Genomic DNA, 16,122 nt, shown 5'->3' with positions numbered 1-16,122 from the left:
TTCGTTCTCCAGGACGGACAACGCCGCCTCTTCACCATCCCAGACCGTATATTCCTCCTATCCCGTACAGACCACCCAGTCCTCCTAGACCGTACAAACCACCCAGACCGCCGTACAGGCCACCCAGACCACCATACAGGCCCAGACCGCCAAGCCCGCCCAGACTGCCCAGCCCGTAAGTCCCGTAGCCGTAGAACTTCCTGGGAAAAGAAACGAAGGATAATGGCGGAAAAAGTTAAAGAATTATAAGATTGATGTACGATAATGGAGTCAAGATACAGTTTACTGAAGTCTGTAATTTGTTTATGAATGCTGAAGTGATGGAAAACTTGTTATAGTCATTGATTTGGTAAGAAACGAAACATAACATAGTGAAAAGTTAAATAACTATAAGATGAGTGTGCGATATTGAGCTTAATGATACGAATAGTGATAATCAAACATTTTTCTTGAAGGCTGAGGTGATACGAAAACATGATATTGAGAAAATAACTGATATACAATTTTTTTTCTCTTTTTACGTATAATGGAAGCTGGAAAAATGAGAGAAAAAAAAAAAAACGAACGGAATAAACAGGCATCTAACTAAATAATATCAAAACGCTTCACATAATTTAATGAAGCATAGTCTAAATTAGGAGAGAAGCAAGCACTCACCCTACACCCAACCCACCAAGCCCACCCAGCCCACCCAGGCCACCCAGACCAATGAAGGGCGCGGCTTTGGCCTCAGGTTTGGGCTCGGGCGCGGGTCCTGGCGTGGGCGCGGGCGAGGGAGCGGCCGCGGGTAAGGGTGCTGGCGCTGGCGCGGGTGCGGGCAGGGCGGCGGCGTGCAGGGCCAGACACACCACTAAGCCAACTGTCACCTGAGACTTTATTAGTTCAAAGGAAGATATAAAAGATTAGCAAGCAGTGAAAGTGGTAAAGAAAACTGATCTCTTACTGAAAAGATAACAAGTAATGACGAAGGTTTGAAGAGTAATGACGTAATTCAGTAATTAAACAAAATACATATATGAAATTGTTAACAACGGAACAAAGTAAAAATTAGACACAAGTAAATAAAAAAAATATATATATATGATATCCACTTCAGTATTGGAAAAAAAAGATGATTTATGAGGAATAATTCAATATTCATCAGAAAACAACAACAACAACAACAATAATAATAATAATAATAATAATAATAATAATAATAATAATAAAAACAGAGTAAGTACAGTTTATCATTACGTTGCATTCCAAACGAAGACTAACAAAATCAGGTTAATAGTTGAAAGACTGTTACACAAGCCTCTCTGACTCGTGGAAGTGAAGAAAGAGGAAGGAACATCACACAGCTGCACTTATTCATTTACACCTCTCACCAAACTTTTTTTCCCGCAAGCCAACAGGTCAGTACTCACTAGTAACCACTGGAGGTACATGGCGGCAAAGCTTCTCTAATGAGCTAAAAGAATTACGCGGGAAGGAGAATGGAGGAGGTTCTGTAATGGACTGTCGCTTTTCTGAACATTTTGTGTCTTATATGGCCAAGCTGCGCTTCCTGACTTTCTTTTCTTTCGCTACCTTCCCACCCCCTCCTTTTTTTTTTTTTTTTTCTATCTCTATACTCTGATGTCATAACGCGGTAAATGGGAGGAAAGGCGTACGATACTCTTTCTCTCTGGTCGCTATCGTACCTCCGCCCTCATATTGTTTAACGTTTAACGCGCCTCTCACTTCCGTCTCTCATTTAACTTCAGAAACACGTCTTTTGTAGCTTCTTCTTTTTTTTTTTTTTATATATATATTTATGACACAATCATGAGCTACTATTGTTATTTTTTCGTGTTCTCTCTCTCTCTCTCTCTCTCTCTCTACCATTGTCTCCTGCATTAGAAAGTGACCACAAGACTAACAATAACAGTACAGGAAACTCGGAAAAAAAATAAATAAAATAACAGACAAAAAACTTCATTATCCCTCAAAGTAACGCCTCTTACATAATTTCCTCCTCATAAACCCCTTGTGGTCACGTGTTAAGTTGTGAAGTCCATTGAGAAACAGCAGAGTCTTTCAATGTGAGAATGGTCAAGGCTCGTATTCTTAAAAGCTTCGTTCTCATCATATTCTCAAAGGCCACGGTGACTAGAGGGAGAGGTGGTGGTGGTGGTGGTGGTGGGTGAGGGCGTGGTTCTTTTAGTGTGGCAGTCTAATGGAATTGCATCACTTATCTAATCTGCCTCACTACCGGTAATTCCTTCTCACGCCACATGATCGACACTCCTTTGTTATGCAACCACCACCACCACCACCACCACCACCAGCAGCAGCAAGGTGTAAATGATGTTCACTTGTTTCTTGTTCCGTTCCTTTATTGATTTGTTTTATTTTGCGAGTGTGCAGTATTGTAGTAAAGAGTAATGGTGTGTTTAAAAGAGAAAAATATTACTGGTGATAGCATAGCCAATTTGCGTGGGGTTTATTCGTGTGTGTGTGCGTGTGTGTGTGGTCAAATGATGATACAATAATAATTAACAAACTCATTTTTCAGCCCACCAGGCTGCCTCTAGTAATGCCGAGGTCACCCTTAACACCACGAAGAAAGGTTCACGCCCTGTTTACAAAATATACAGATATACAATGTCTATCACAGGTCAAACAAAACCTACCTGCACAAACCCTACCTCGGAGCCACAACCCTCACCACTCCCCCCCCTCACGCTGGCTGGTGCACCAGGGAGGCTCGAGCCCAGACTCCCCAGACTGCAGCCTCTCCATCACACGGGCCTCAGTCACAAGCGGCCAGGCACAGGGAGGCATTAGTGCCACCGAACCCGAATGAGTTGGTGAGGGCAACCCTCTTGGGCGAGTCCTGCAGCCAAGCGCGCCCCTCATCTGCCACCAAGTCCAGACCGAGGGCGGGGTCAGGCTCCTCCAGGTTTGCGGTGGGCGGCAGGAAGCCCGCGTGGCAGGCGATGGCCGTCAGCACCGCCTCCACCGCCCCGGCCGCCCCAAGCAGGTGACCCAGCGCTCCCTTCACGGAGGACACGCCAAGGGCCGCCGCGTGCCCCTGGAACACCTCCCTGATGGCCTGAGCCTCGACGGCGTCCCCGAGAGGCGTGGAAGTGGCATGAGCGTTGATGTAGCCCACCTCTGTCGGGGCCACGCCCGCCTCCTTCAGTGCCGCGGTCATGGCCCGCACGGCGCCCCGCCCATCCTCCCTCGGAGCAGTGTAATGGTAGGCATCTCCGGTGGCCCCGTAGCCCAGCACCTCGGCATACACCGTGGCGCCGCGGGCCCGGGCGTGGGACAGCTCCTCTAGCACCATCACCCCCGCCCCTTCGCCCATCACAAATCCTTCCCGCTTGGTGTCAAAGGGACGCGAAGCCTTCTCCGGCGCCTGGTTGAAGCTGGTGGCCAGGGCACGCAGGCGACAGAACCCAGCCAGGGACAGAGGGTTGATGCACGCCTCCGTGCCGCCACACACCATCACGTCAGCGTGGTCGTGCTTTATGAAGCGGAAGGCGTCCCCCACAGCGTGGGCCCCAGTGGCACAGGCGGTGGACACGCTGTGGTTGGGTCCCTCCAGGCCATGCTCCATGCTGATCTGGCCCGCCGCCATGTTGGTCAGGATGCGCGGCACGAAGTAAGGACTGACGCGGCTGTACCGGTCCTGCAGCGCCGCCCCCGTGGCCAGCACGTCTTCCAGGTCCACCATGCCCATGCCCAACGCTACCCCTGTCCTCGCCCGCTCATCCTCACTCTCTGGGCGCCACCCAGCATCCCCCAGGGCCTCGCGGGCGGCCACCAGAGCGAAGGACGTGGCGGGGGTCATGGTGCGCAGCTGGCTGGGCGTGAAGTGGGCGGGAAGGTGAAGCTCACCCTCGCCCTCGCCCCGCGGCACCCTGGCGCCCACGCGACACGGCACCTACCACCCACACCAAGTCCGGGGATTAGAGAATGTCATCATTACAAATTTTTTCCACACTTCTGACCATGTCATCTATTTAAGATTTGCAATCTATGTGGAGAATACATGGTATGCTTATTGATGCTACCACTCTGGTGAAATGACCGACAAAGCGTCATGCACCACGCACTGCCCACATGCTACAGTCTTCAGGTCCTATTACAGGATTTTTTTTTTTTTAGGACCAGAATATATATATATATATATATATATATATATATATATATATATATATATATATATATATATATATATATATATATATATATATATATATATATATATATATATATATATACACTGGTTATACAGATAAGTTTTTATTGTGGGCAAGTGATGCTTTCCGTGCCTAATTTTCAGTGTTCAGTGATTACTGTTAATGCATCACAGGAAAGGAGATTCTCAAGCCTCACCTGTGCATAGCTTTCATCTGTGAGTGCCACAGTGGCCACCCTGCCAGCAGTGAGACGCAGCCAGGTGTGTGGCGCCCCTACACCCAAAGGCGTCACCAGGCCCAGCCCTGTCACCACTACGCGCCGCACGCCTCCCATCCTCCTGCTAGGGGTTGGAAGGTTAGCTGGTAAAGTGGATTCGACAAAAGTGTCGAATTTTCATTCTGTCATACTTCTTTCTGAATGTCAAGCCTTCTTACATGTACTATATGAGTCACTAAATCACCATTCAAACAAATTTTCCTTTCAATACCGTCCCGCGACGTAAGTGATCATATCCCGTGCAGAGAGAGAGAGAGAGAGAGAGAGAGAGAGAGAGAGAGAGAGAGAGAGAGAGAGAGAGAGAGAGAGAGTGTGTGTGTGTGTGTGCGTGTGTGAAAGAGGGTGTGTATGGCTGCATTAGCTGGCAGCCTCTCCTGCCCAGCGCGAGTATCTTCGCTCGCGCAACATGGCAACTCATACCGGCAGGCCGCGGGGCCAAGCAGCCTCCGGGACCCCAGTACTCCACGAGTGCCATTCCTTCTACATAGAGTGTGTCCTTTACTTTGAATGTGTTAATACTAATTAACTTTCTTAGTCTGCATTTTCACCCCTGTTGTTTTACAGTCATTCCTCACTCCATCCATTCTCGTCACTCCTGCATCCAATCAACAACACTTCACCCAACATGCCCACCTAATAACAGACCACCCACTGCTGAACAACATCCCATATACTCTCCAACACCAACAAGTCTTTTATCCGGCAATCTGAGGTTACATTAGCTCGAGATATACCATAATTACCAGTAAGCAGGAGAGTAAGCTCAGTTCCTCACCACTGAGTCCTTCCTCCCCAGAGCGGCTGGTTTGTTTACATCGGAAGGTGCTCAGTCGCCGCTGCACATGTTCAGGCGAGGCTGCAGGGCGCCTTACCTCATGTACTCCCTTCCACTGTGTTGTGTATTTTCCATCGGTCTTAATTCATTAAAGCTGCCGGCAGTGTCCTTAAAAAAAATAAATAAATAACTATATATATATATATATATATATATATATATATATATATATATATATATATATATATATATATATATATATATATATATATATATATATATATATAACTACTTGTGGATTCCCGACAGACGGGAGAAAAATAAATAAATAAGTAAATAAAAATAAAAAGACTATCAAACACGGTGGAACGAAGTGACTGTTCTCACTGCCTAACCCGCTTAATGTATCCCTTATTTACCCAAGTCTCAGCATATAGTTGAACCTGGCTATTGGCACTTCAGCTTACCAACTGCATTATTGTTTTAGGTCGACAACTCCTACAGGATCTAGTGGACGTTCCAAGAGTTAGTAATTTTGCACCAATAATGGAAAAACATCGCATGAGAAATGAACTTATTATATCTATGGCTCTCAAAAAAATTGTCCGTATAACCTTCAGGGTTTCAAAATTACTTACGCAGTTCTCTCCACCTTGCAGTGACGCAGAGAACTTGAAGGCTCAGACACACTGGCCCCTAAATATTGCTCGGAACACTGAAACTGTCTTGATCAGATTTGCACGCATGTTCGTAGCAGTGTTCCAGACAATGTCTGGGGGCTAGCGTGTCCGGGCCTTGAGGCGAGAGCTCTGTTAAGTACTTGCGAGGTCGGATGTTTCCAGAGTTTCGATTATGTTGCTCTTGGTTGGCTGACGAAGCAATAGACAACTTATAGGTATGGGTTTTCATTGTTAATCACTTTATTAGAAGTATTACATTTATCGATTGTTTAATTTATCGTCAAAAGAAGTGTCAGCGTTCACGTGGCACGATTTTTCAAGATTTGCAATTATTTCAGTATGTTTATGCATAGTTCAGTGATAGTAACTGATACTTTTCCATGAATTTAAACTGTACTAAAATAAAACTGTAGTTCGGCAGGCTTTCGGCACAAGGAATAGCTGGCCGCCTTTATTCATACTAGTAGAGACCAGCCAAAGGTCATGTTGAGGCAGGTGGAATGAGTAATGCTTTGTGAATGACCGGCTAGCGTCAACAGGAATTACTGCATGTTCAGTCCACTGGCTTCGAGGCTCCCCTCTCGACACACTCCTCCAGAGGCGAATAAACATGCCATACTATTATCCAGTCAGATGTCCAAAAATAAATAAAAAAAATAAAATAATAATATAAATAAATAAAAATATAAAAGATAAATACATAAATAAAATAAAATAAAATAAAATAAAATAAAATAAAAAGAATTTGTCTGTAGCACAGTAACATCCCAGGCAAAGCAGAGCCCACACTAGCTATTCATGGGCTGGACAACTATGGACACCTTGTGCATTCACACATTTTATTAAACTGCCATGTTGTACATCATTTCATAACCCTGCACAATTTGCTCCTTAGAACATACAATAAGTGAAGGTAGGAACTGGTAATCAAAATATCAAAAATTCAAAATTACACAAAAATTGTATAGTCCCTGTTTTTTGAAGAAACAATGCGGCGTCTACTACCAGTGTGACTGGATCCGGAATTAAAATTATGATGCATAGAAAACCTAAATAGTCTTGGTTTTTAATTCACAGGTAATCTTAATGGGATAATGAATGAAGACATTACAGAAAAGTTTTATTCCATAAGGTTAAAATCTTTGGAATGGGTAATGGGGTAGGCTTTTTTGCTCTTGCAGTCCAGAGATAGTGGGGATGAAGGCTGGTGGGGCTAGTCCCGCTCCAAAGACAGAGTGGGAAGCCCTGTCACACTACCACTAAATTACATATGTACATTTGTCTTTCCTAGTGCTTGATATGTTTTCACCACAGCAAAGGTTCCAAGATTAACCCAAGCATGTAAGAATACTGCAGACAGCCCCCCTCCCCCCTAATATTCATGCACAGGTACACTAACATTTTGTCTTCACACTACCAATAGAAAACGAAAAAATCGTAAATAAAATCTTCACTTATGCTGAGACAAAAGGATGAAAGTTTTAAATTCCTTTCCTTTGACTTAGGATAAAAATGAGTTTAAACAACTAAAAACATCTTTTTAGAGCCCCTCCTGCCAGTACGACTCTCCATCCTCTTGGGCTACACTCACAGGCCATGAATTCCCACCTGGAGAGAGCAAGACAGGCGACGCCCCTCTCATGGCACTGCAGGTGTGGAGACGCGATCATCACAGAGATGGAGAACCAGGTGTTGGTCCTCAAGGTGAGGTCAACCCAACAGAACCAACAAGCGGGGAGCTGGGCCTGAGCCTCACCAGGGAAAAGTTGAGCGGGGAGTCAGCTGAGAAACCCCATGCCACCTGCAAGACAATCTTGGTGAGCCTATATGGACCAACAGATACAAACTCCAGTAACATGATAGGTGCCTTCAAGCAGTGTCTGGTGCAGAGAATGATTGTAATGACCTGGACTTAACACTCAGTAAATGTAGACTGTGACATGAAAATTTGTAGAAATCCTACCATAATTGAACAGTTACTTGTGTTAACTCCAACCAGTGCTCATTCTATCAAATAAGGCTGAGCACCACTACACTAAGAAAGAAATTAAACAAGATACACATCCTCCTCTCAAACAATAAACAGTAAATTCTAACATACTTTTTGTAAAGTCCAACTCCTTTTATTGTACTTACTTGTTGCTTTTGTACTTGTCTCTGATGGCATGCTGCTGGGGCTCCTGTACCCTGGAGAAGGCTCGGTACAGGTTGACATAACATTCCCGCAGGTCCTCCAGGGTGTAACCCGTCCACTCAGCCATGTGCTGCGGCCAAGCCACCCTCCCCTGCAGCAACAGCAAAGGAAATGTTATAAATCACACGACAAACAGCAGTCAAAGGATGAGATGTTTCATCACTTAGCATTGTTAGATTATGTAAACTAATAAACAATCCTGGTGGTAAATGACATGATCTTCAGTTTAACACCAAGAGCAATACACAACAGCAGCAGCAGCAATCATCATCAGTGATAAAAGTTCCCAGGTAAGGTTACATGTCCAGTAGTGCAGTACCTGTGTGTGGTTAGCCAGAGCCACAGCAGAAGCTGCTATCAAGGAGGGGAGGTACCGCAGGAATGGGTCACAGTCTAGCATTGACATCTCTGCCAGGAACTGTAATAAAGAAAATAAGACTAACAAAAAAGTAAAAACAGAGGCATCCAGGGGAGGAACACATCTTGTATGGCACCATAAAAAGTACAAAATAATAAAAAAAATTAATGACATGCATGAAAAATCAACTCCCAAGAAACACTCAAGTAAGAGAAAAGTTCATCTTACAAAAATTCTAGAAAATAAGTACACCCTGCAAAAAATTAAAAATATTCCAATTTCATTTCAGCCAAACACTTGTAATGCATCTTGGGACAGCGGAACAAGTACAATGACTCACCAAGGCAAGATGTACCACTTCCTCTGGGGTCTTGAGCAAGCGTGAGAACTTGTTGACAAAGAAGTGAGCAGTGGGCACGGCCATGTCAAAGCTAAGCACCTTGAGGATGAGGTGTTCCATGCGCAGGATCTGGCCCACCTTGTAAGTGTTGTCTGTGATGTAGGCAAACTGGCTCACGTCCGGGGGGTAGATCTCCTCAAATTTCCTGGAACACAAGCACACAGGCACATGATAACTTGTGTGGTAAAAAAATGGGCATGTCATGGATGCTAAGAATGTGGTTGTGTGCTCATGTTACCTCATGAAACAAAATATGAAAAGAAAATTAATGTACTGTACTACAAATGTGCAATAAGGTGCACCAAACATATATACAAAGAACAACATACCAATATCTGTACAACTTACGCAGCAATGAACATGGCAGTTGTTCCCACCAGCTGCAGTTTGTCTCGCTTTACAGACATGTGAGAGAGAAAGCGATCAATGTAGGAGACAGCCAGGTAGAGAGTCTCGGCATGGAGGCTGTACTCCTCAGCCACTTCCACCAGCCAGTCCACCAGGATCCACCGCATGTTGGCCGTGATGTCCATCTGCTTCGACATGTAGTTGGCCCGAGGCTTGTGGAACACCTGCACAAAGAGTATTTGTTCAATGAGTAGTCATAACCATCTACTCATCTATCTATCTATCTATCTATCTATCTATCTATCTATCTATCTATCTATCTATCTATATATATATATATATATATATATATATATATATATATATATATATATATATATATATATATATATATATATATATATACCAAGTTGACACCCTCCTTAGAAGCGAGGAACCATGACAAGTTAGTCATACGCACACTACATAAATCAGTAATTTCCTTCATTTTACCTCTTCTATCATATATACTACAAACAAGAGATCATTTACAAAGAGAAAAGTTAACCAATGTTAGTTGTTCAGCTTATGTAAATCTGAGCTGTTCCATTCCCTAAACATTCACTTCCTAGAAAACTCTAGTTTCTTCTGCATAGTAAGTTATGAATGTTGGCATATGAGGCTGAGAATATAATACACAAACAATAACTAAAAACACAAATGCTAATATAAAATAATTACAATATTTTGATAGTTTTTGGAAGGTAAGCCTTCAGTACACACCTCTGCCTGTCTGGAATAGTGATATATGTCACTGGCATATTCTGGCACATCAAAAACATCATCAGTGCGTGCATGGAGCAGGTCCTCCCGGGGGCTGGAGTCAGACACTAACAGATCATCTTCGCATACACTCATGTCCATTACCTCTCCCCCTCCCGAGGCTTCGCTGCTGTCCGAAGACCTGTGTGGCAGAGATATTATTTGGAGGTTAATGAGCATAAACACAGGTACTGAAATATATTCCCTTTGTCTACAGGGTGACTTATTCTGTTATTGTTTAATCATGTTAATATTTGCAAACTTAACCCTTATGCATTTATATCCATTACTGCACAGAGGTGGAACAGTTGCATCATTAAGCCTCACCTGTGTAAACTTGTGATGGAAGGGTCAAGATCAATAATTTCAGGGGATTCATCTTGTGTAGGCTTGACTTTCCGTTCCCTCAAAGGTTGACGGACTGCAGGTAAGGAAGTGGAGTGGGATTGGGATAGGGATAAGGATGATTTGTTGGAGGATGAAGATGAGGATGATGTGGTGGTGGCGCAGGTGGCGGCCTGGCTGCCTGAGATGGAGGTGCTGGAAGGTAGACTGCTGGTGGAATCTTGATGGATGGTGAAGGACTGCAGACTGCTGGTGGACAGGGTCTTCTGTATAGCACCCGCATTTTCATCACTTTGCTGTGGCACTCCAGTCTCATAGCTGACACCCTGTAATTCAAAGAAAGGCAGTTAGCAGTTGCTTGTAATTAAGTCCCCACCACATTCATCACTAACATCCTATCCACTGGAGAGGCAACACTTAGTTCAACGAAATCTCATCATACTCAAGCCTTTCACAGCAGATAACTAGCATACTACAAAGAAGGCAATTAGCATTTTTGTGCAATAAAATCTGTAACACCCTTTCTCGATTTGTCCCTGCATTTTATTTACTTAATAAAGTTACGGGAATCTCAGTGATTCTTAAAAATATTTATCACAAAGCTTGAGATAAATGTAAATGACACTAATTTGGCTTATAGAGAAACGAGTTGAAATATTACTGCATGAAGAAGCTCCAGTAATGAGGGAACCACTCCCTGAATTTAGCCTAACATTGCCATTACATGAAAGCAAGATGTAAGGACACTCTAATACCCAACTGAACACACGGTTTGAGTACCTAAACCAATAAAACGGAGAGAGAAACAGCCTCCTTATGCTCTTTTTGAATTGGGTACGTTAACACATCGGCATGCTGTACATTTAATCCTCAAGGCCGCTGCAGTCAGACGTTAACTCCATAGCTACGCCTAGCCAGTACCACCCCAAACTAACCACTTAGCATCACCTTAACAGTGAACTCTGCTATTAATCGTTAAATACACCCAACCAGGGACCTTTTTTCAGGCTTACAGCAACGTGTGAATGCTGCTCTGGTCCGAAGCCTGTCGGTGAGGCGCTGCTGGGGATGGGAGAGGGGGGAGGGGGGGGAAGGGGAGAGGGAAGGCAGGCTGGCGGGTTCCGATGAGCCGCGCATCAATTCAAACACCTCCAGTTGCCTCTGCCGCCGTCCATCTCAATCCCCACTTATGATGACAGCCTAGCATTGCGTCATTTATTATGTTTTTAGGTCTACGTGCATTGAGCAGCTCGTGTGTGGGACAAAGGAGGCATCCTAGCCGCATAGCTGGCAAGTTCCTTGGAACAGTGCTTCATTTCAAACACTGCCTCCCTCCTCCGTGTGTTGCGCCGTCCCTGTCCATCCCAGTCACCACTCATGATGAGTCTAACAATTTGTTATTCGTAATGTATGTAGGTTTGGATGCATATAGCCCCTCGTGTATATAAGTGGTGATATATTCCACAAAGACGCCCAGCACGCCCGGCAGTGGGGTGTGCGGTGGCTGGGAGCGCGTCCATGTCCATCCATGCCAACGGCCTTACCTGGGAGGCCCCCAAGTTTTACTTCCGCTCTGGACTTGACTGTTCCTTCCACCAAGGCAGCCAACCCCTCCCTCCCTCCCCTGACCAGGCCTATGCACATGTCTGAATAATGTCTGAGTCTAGTTAATAGTCCAGTGCCTAGTGCTTACTTCCCAACTTATAGTGCCAAAAACTTTTTGGCACGTGGGCTTTCAAACGTTATTTAATTACTATGATTCAAACATTTCAAAGCTGCTCCTTTCGTAACCATCCAGCAAAGCTTCTAATTAATTTGCTGTATTCCTCCAGCAAGAAGCTTAGTAGTGCCAAACAGTCCTATAGTTTTATAAGTTGCTTATATATGTAGGGTACTGGTACCATTACGTGGACTGCCAACAGGTTCTTAGCACCATTACGTGAGCTATCCTAAGCCTTCCACCCTAATGCAATTCGACTATCCCAGTTGTCTGCAGTCAAATTTTCTCATCACCCCTGTGCATTCAACCTACCCCGTCCCCCCTGGCGAGCTCGGTGGACCCTCCGCGATATTCAAATTTCCCGCCGCCCGTCCCCCTTGTGGCCCTCAGCTGACACTTTTAAAGACCCTTGCACAGTTCCACTCTCCATCCTGCTGCGCCAAAAGTCATCAACCTGCCCACTGACATTTTATTTCAAAAGCCCAAGGCGTTCACCACAAAAAGTTTAGTAATGAAACACGCGTTGTCGTAATGCTTGACGATGGAACTCGTGTAGACCATACAAACTTGTGCTCAGAAATCAGTAAATTTTGGACAGATTTACACGTGCATGTAACGCACATGTGCACATGAAAAATAACCGACAAAATTTTTTAAAAATTTCAATAAAATCGAATATATAACCGCAATCTGTCGTTTAACATGTAGCAAAATGAAGTATTAAATGGGTCAATTGTAGTAAACACTAATAAATAATGAGGGAATTGGTAACACTAATGATTAGGGTAACAGCCAATCAATCAGTTGTCAGTTAGGTGAATGTCAACCCTTCACCACGAGGCCAACACGGTAACACCGTGAAATAATGCACGACTGCTACATAACTCTCCACTACAAACCGGACTTAAACTGAAACTACTCGCTCGACATTTTATCATGCAACCCCCCCCCCCTCTCATAAAACTTCCACAAGCCTGAGAGAAAGATAAATGGATCATTGAGCTTATAACTCAGCAAGCTCGTTGTTATTAAATCCACCTATGATATAATGAGTAATATGCCTATTCACATTTCCTCCCCAACCTACATCACTGCCTGGCCACAGTATAAGAAAATTATATAAATGTTCTCTGGGTCTAATTACCGAATAGCCGAAATATCTTAAGCATCTTTTAGCTGTAACTGATTATTACAGCCTACTAATTATATCGAGCCTACATATAAACAATGGTAATTTAGGATATGCGAGCTCTGTTTTCAGGGAACAGCGTCTCCTGCATAATATTAAGTGTATAGTGTGGATACTATTCGCTGGGTAGGGTTAGGACTGGAAAGTTACTGCCTGGATTCAAGAACAAAAGTAGGTATGGTTAGGTATGACAATGCCCTGATAAATTAAGAGGCCAGTTATTTCCTTTATAGCTGAACTGAACTTTGAAATGACTGAACAATATTTGTAACAAACACACGCATAAACATGACAGCTCCTCCGCATATTTGCTGCCTTATTAACTTGCGATGGAATGAGGATTAATACCTGAAGGTGCTCTTTACAAAAATACCAATATAGCAATAGAAAAAAAAAAAATCACACAAATACAGGGGCGTTCACCCTATTTTGTAACAACCCTGAGCTGTGTGAACTGAAAAAAGTCAAGGTAAGGGTTGGAGGATGCTGCTTACCAAAATACCAATCACTACTTATAAAAACACTCAGGCACAGCAGACCCTTACCTAATTTGTTGTGAAAGACCGCACCGGAACATTAGCTGAACAGATACGATACTAATGATAAAATTAACACAAACACAACAACCCTTTATTTCAGTTGCTGTGATAAACTGAACAGACAATACCACATACAAGTCACTCATTCACCCACACAAACACAAGCCCAAAATGACATAATGCTGTAATGGGGTGCTCAGGAACATAAAAAAATAAGTCACACTCAAAATGTTCCTGTCATAAGGTGCTAAGGAACATAAACTACGCAATACCCACACACAAACAACCCTTCACACAATCTGTTCCTGTAATAAGGTGCTCAAGAACATAAATAAAGTGAGCTGAAGTACACAGTCACTCATAAACACAACCCCTCACATGATCTGCTCTTGTAATAAGCTGCTCAAGAACATAAATAAGGTGAACAGAAGTACACACACAATCACTCATAAACGCAGCCCCTCACATGATCTGCTCTTGTAATAAGCTGCTCAGGAACATAAGGTGAGCAGTACACTCAGCCACCCATACAAAAACAACCCTCACCTGTTTTGCTGCTCTGACGGGCTGCTTGCGTACATTGGACGACCCAATAGGGCACAGCACAGGCCGTCTGCTGTTGTTCCCCTGCAGTCCGAAAGAAGCAGATCGAGTCCCGCTGGTCCCTGCCTCCCTCTTGAGCCTCCTATGGGCCGGCACTCGGTTCTCCTGGTCTTCATCTATGTGCATGGAGGACATTATTGCAGCACCCTGACCAGTGACCACCCTCTGACCTCCCTCAAGACACTACGCCACCTGCACGCTCCGGGAGAAGTCGCGGTGACCGGGAAGGAGCGTTTCTACACACACCACATGGGAAATTTTAGCGGACGAGGTGGAGCTGTGGGAGCAGGAGAGGAACAGCTGACCTACTGTCGCCGCCACGGTTTGAAGCAGCCAATCAGAGCAGCTCTGCCGCGTGACGTCACTGCGCACGCATCTCTGACGGGTTTCAGTGAGGGCTTCACTGGCCACCTCTCTATCAAATACCAATAAATGAATCTTCTAACTATTGATATTATTATATTTTATTTATATTTTCAGGTTTTAGGTAATTTTTCGTGCTCTTATATGCATGTTAGTGACATTTGAGTGTTATGGATAATAATTATGATGACTTCACGTTCCCCAGTATCGGGCGCCTCAGTACCAAGGGACATTTAAACCCTTCGCGGGAAATATGAATGGCTCGACTCGAACATTTAAAAAGTTATGCCTTATAATAAGGTTCATAAATACTTACCTATTGAAAAAACACTGCATACTTGTAGCAGTTGTGATTATCACGCTTTATTATATACGCACACCAGGACCCAGAGAAAAAAGTAGGTAGAAGAGTAAATTAATATGAAAACAGGCAATGTTAGGGCTCAGCAATTAAATATGATATCATTCAAAGCCTAACATAATTCTGTATTACCTTATGTAACTTCAAAATTAACCATAGCATGTCATTTCCCTCTAAAACATACAAATGCATACGCCCATAACATCAATTTGACCAGACACGAAATAACACACACACACACACACACACACACACACACACACACACACACACACACACACACACACACACACACACACACACTAATAAAGAAAAAATAAACCAGGTGACAATACAACAAAATACTGGATAAATACTAAACAGTCTTTTAATTAAGTTACCCCAGTGCAGTTAAGGTTGTGAGAGCACGTGGGAATATCTGTTAAAATTCCTTCTCGCGATCGATACAAACATTACTGGTGTCTTTTGAATTATCGTTTCTTTCACCTTGTTATTACTCAGTAGCGAGTCCTATGGATGTTATCAATCCTATACATGCACAGAGATGAGGCTAGAATTGTTCAGCATATCATAAATCTCTTGTAGCTGTAGCAGACCATTCAAATATTCAAGTTTGTTTATGACAGAGATGGGGATAGAGGGAGAGGGAGTGGGGCAGAGAGAAAGGGAGACGAATGTTGCCAGATAGGACACGTTACCTATATTACAGTTAATAATATAAATTCCTGGAACTCCTCAATAACTCTACATAGATCTGTATGCATAGGGTATTCAGTGTAGGGGGTGTTTTTAGTGGTATAAAGAAAGTAAGTGTAAATTTCTGGGTGGTTTCAAGAGTTTGGGTGCATCATGTGGGGTATTTCAAAAGTTACCACATACCACGGGTTTGTTTGGGTATCACAATATTGGGAAGTATTATTTTAACATTTATTTCTTGTCTTCATTTCATCATCACGTGTTTGTTAGATGTAGTGATGTTCTTGCTCCCTCCGTC

The 16,122-nt window shown here is 43.7% G+C and overlaps 2 protein-coding genes across 3 annotated transcripts; both read right to left on the bottom strand.

Annotated features, from left to right (window-relative positions):
- Positions 1-2,342: 2,342 nt before the first annotated feature.
- Positions 2,343-5,983, bottom strand: LOC135115510 (3-oxoacyl-[acyl-carrier-protein] synthase, mitochondrial-like). Of its 2 annotated transcripts, none has more exons than XM_064032366.1 (4): positions 5,866-5,983; positions 5,228-5,395; positions 4,372-4,516; positions 2,343-3,916 (listed from the first exon to the last, which is right to left on the bottom strand). In XM_064032366.1, exons 3-4 carry the CDS (start codon positions 4,507-4,509, stop codon positions 2,777-2,779), a joined length of 1,278 nt encoding a protein of 425 aa, XP_063888436.1. In that variant the 5' UTR covers positions 4,510-4,516; positions 5,228-5,395; positions 5,866-5,983; the 3' UTR covers positions 2,343-2,776. The 2 variants fall into 2 exon arrangements, with proteins under 2 accessions (XP_063888436.1, XP_063888435.1); XM_064032365.1 differs by having other exon boundaries at positions 5,196-5,395; positions 5,866-5,981.
- Positions 5,984-7,014: 1,031 nt separating this feature from the next.
- On the bottom strand, positions 7,015-14,773 carry LOC135115509 (G2/mitotic-specific cyclin-A-like). Its single transcript, XM_064032364.1, has 8 exons — positions 14,348-14,773; positions 10,336-10,679; positions 9,970-10,150; positions 9,208-9,431; positions 8,800-9,004; positions 8,421-8,519; positions 8,044-8,192; positions 7,015-7,708 (listed from the first exon to the last, which is right to left on the bottom strand). Exons 1-8 carry the CDS (start codon positions 14,537-14,539, stop codon positions 7,660-7,662), a joined length of 1,443 nt encoding a protein of 480 aa, XP_063888434.1. The 5' UTR covers positions 14,540-14,773; the 3' UTR covers positions 7,015-7,659.
- Between the last annotated feature and the right edge of the window lie 1,349 nt (positions 14,774-16,122).

This window comes from Scylla paramamosain, chromosome 29 (assembly GCF_035594125.1).
Source record: "Scylla paramamosain isolate STU-SP2022 chromosome 29, ASM3559412v1, whole genome shotgun sequence".
Classification (NCBI taxonomy): domain Eukaryota; kingdom Metazoa; phylum Arthropoda; class Malacostraca; order Decapoda; family Portunidae; genus Scylla; species Scylla paramamosain.
The sequence above is the reverse complement of the archived record's forward strand: the minus strand, read 5'-3'. Positions and strand labels throughout refer to the sequence as shown.

Bases quoted from the DNA above. Each gene is read 5' to 3' on its own strand.
- LOC135115510 (XM_064032366.1), bottom strand. From the start codon at position 4,509: ATGGGAGGCGTGCGGCGCGTAGTGGTGACAGGGCTGGGCCTGGTGACG. The intron at 3,917-4,371 runs GTGAGGCTTGAG...TGTGGGTGGTAG, and splicing joins CAGATGAAAGCTATGCACAG to GTGCCGTGTCGCGTGGGCGC.
- LOC135115509 (XM_064032364.1), bottom strand. From the start codon at position 14,539: ATGTCCTCCATGCACATAGATGAAGACCAGGAGAACCGAGTGCCGGCC. The intron at 10,151-10,335 runs GTGAGGCTTAAT...TCTGCCACACAG, and splicing joins TCCATCACAAGTTTACACAG to GTCTTCGGACAGCAGCGAAG. The intron at 9,005-9,207 runs GTAAGTTGTACA...CTTGTGTTCCAG, and splicing joins ACTGCCATGTTCATTGCTGC to GAAATTTGAGGAGATCTACC.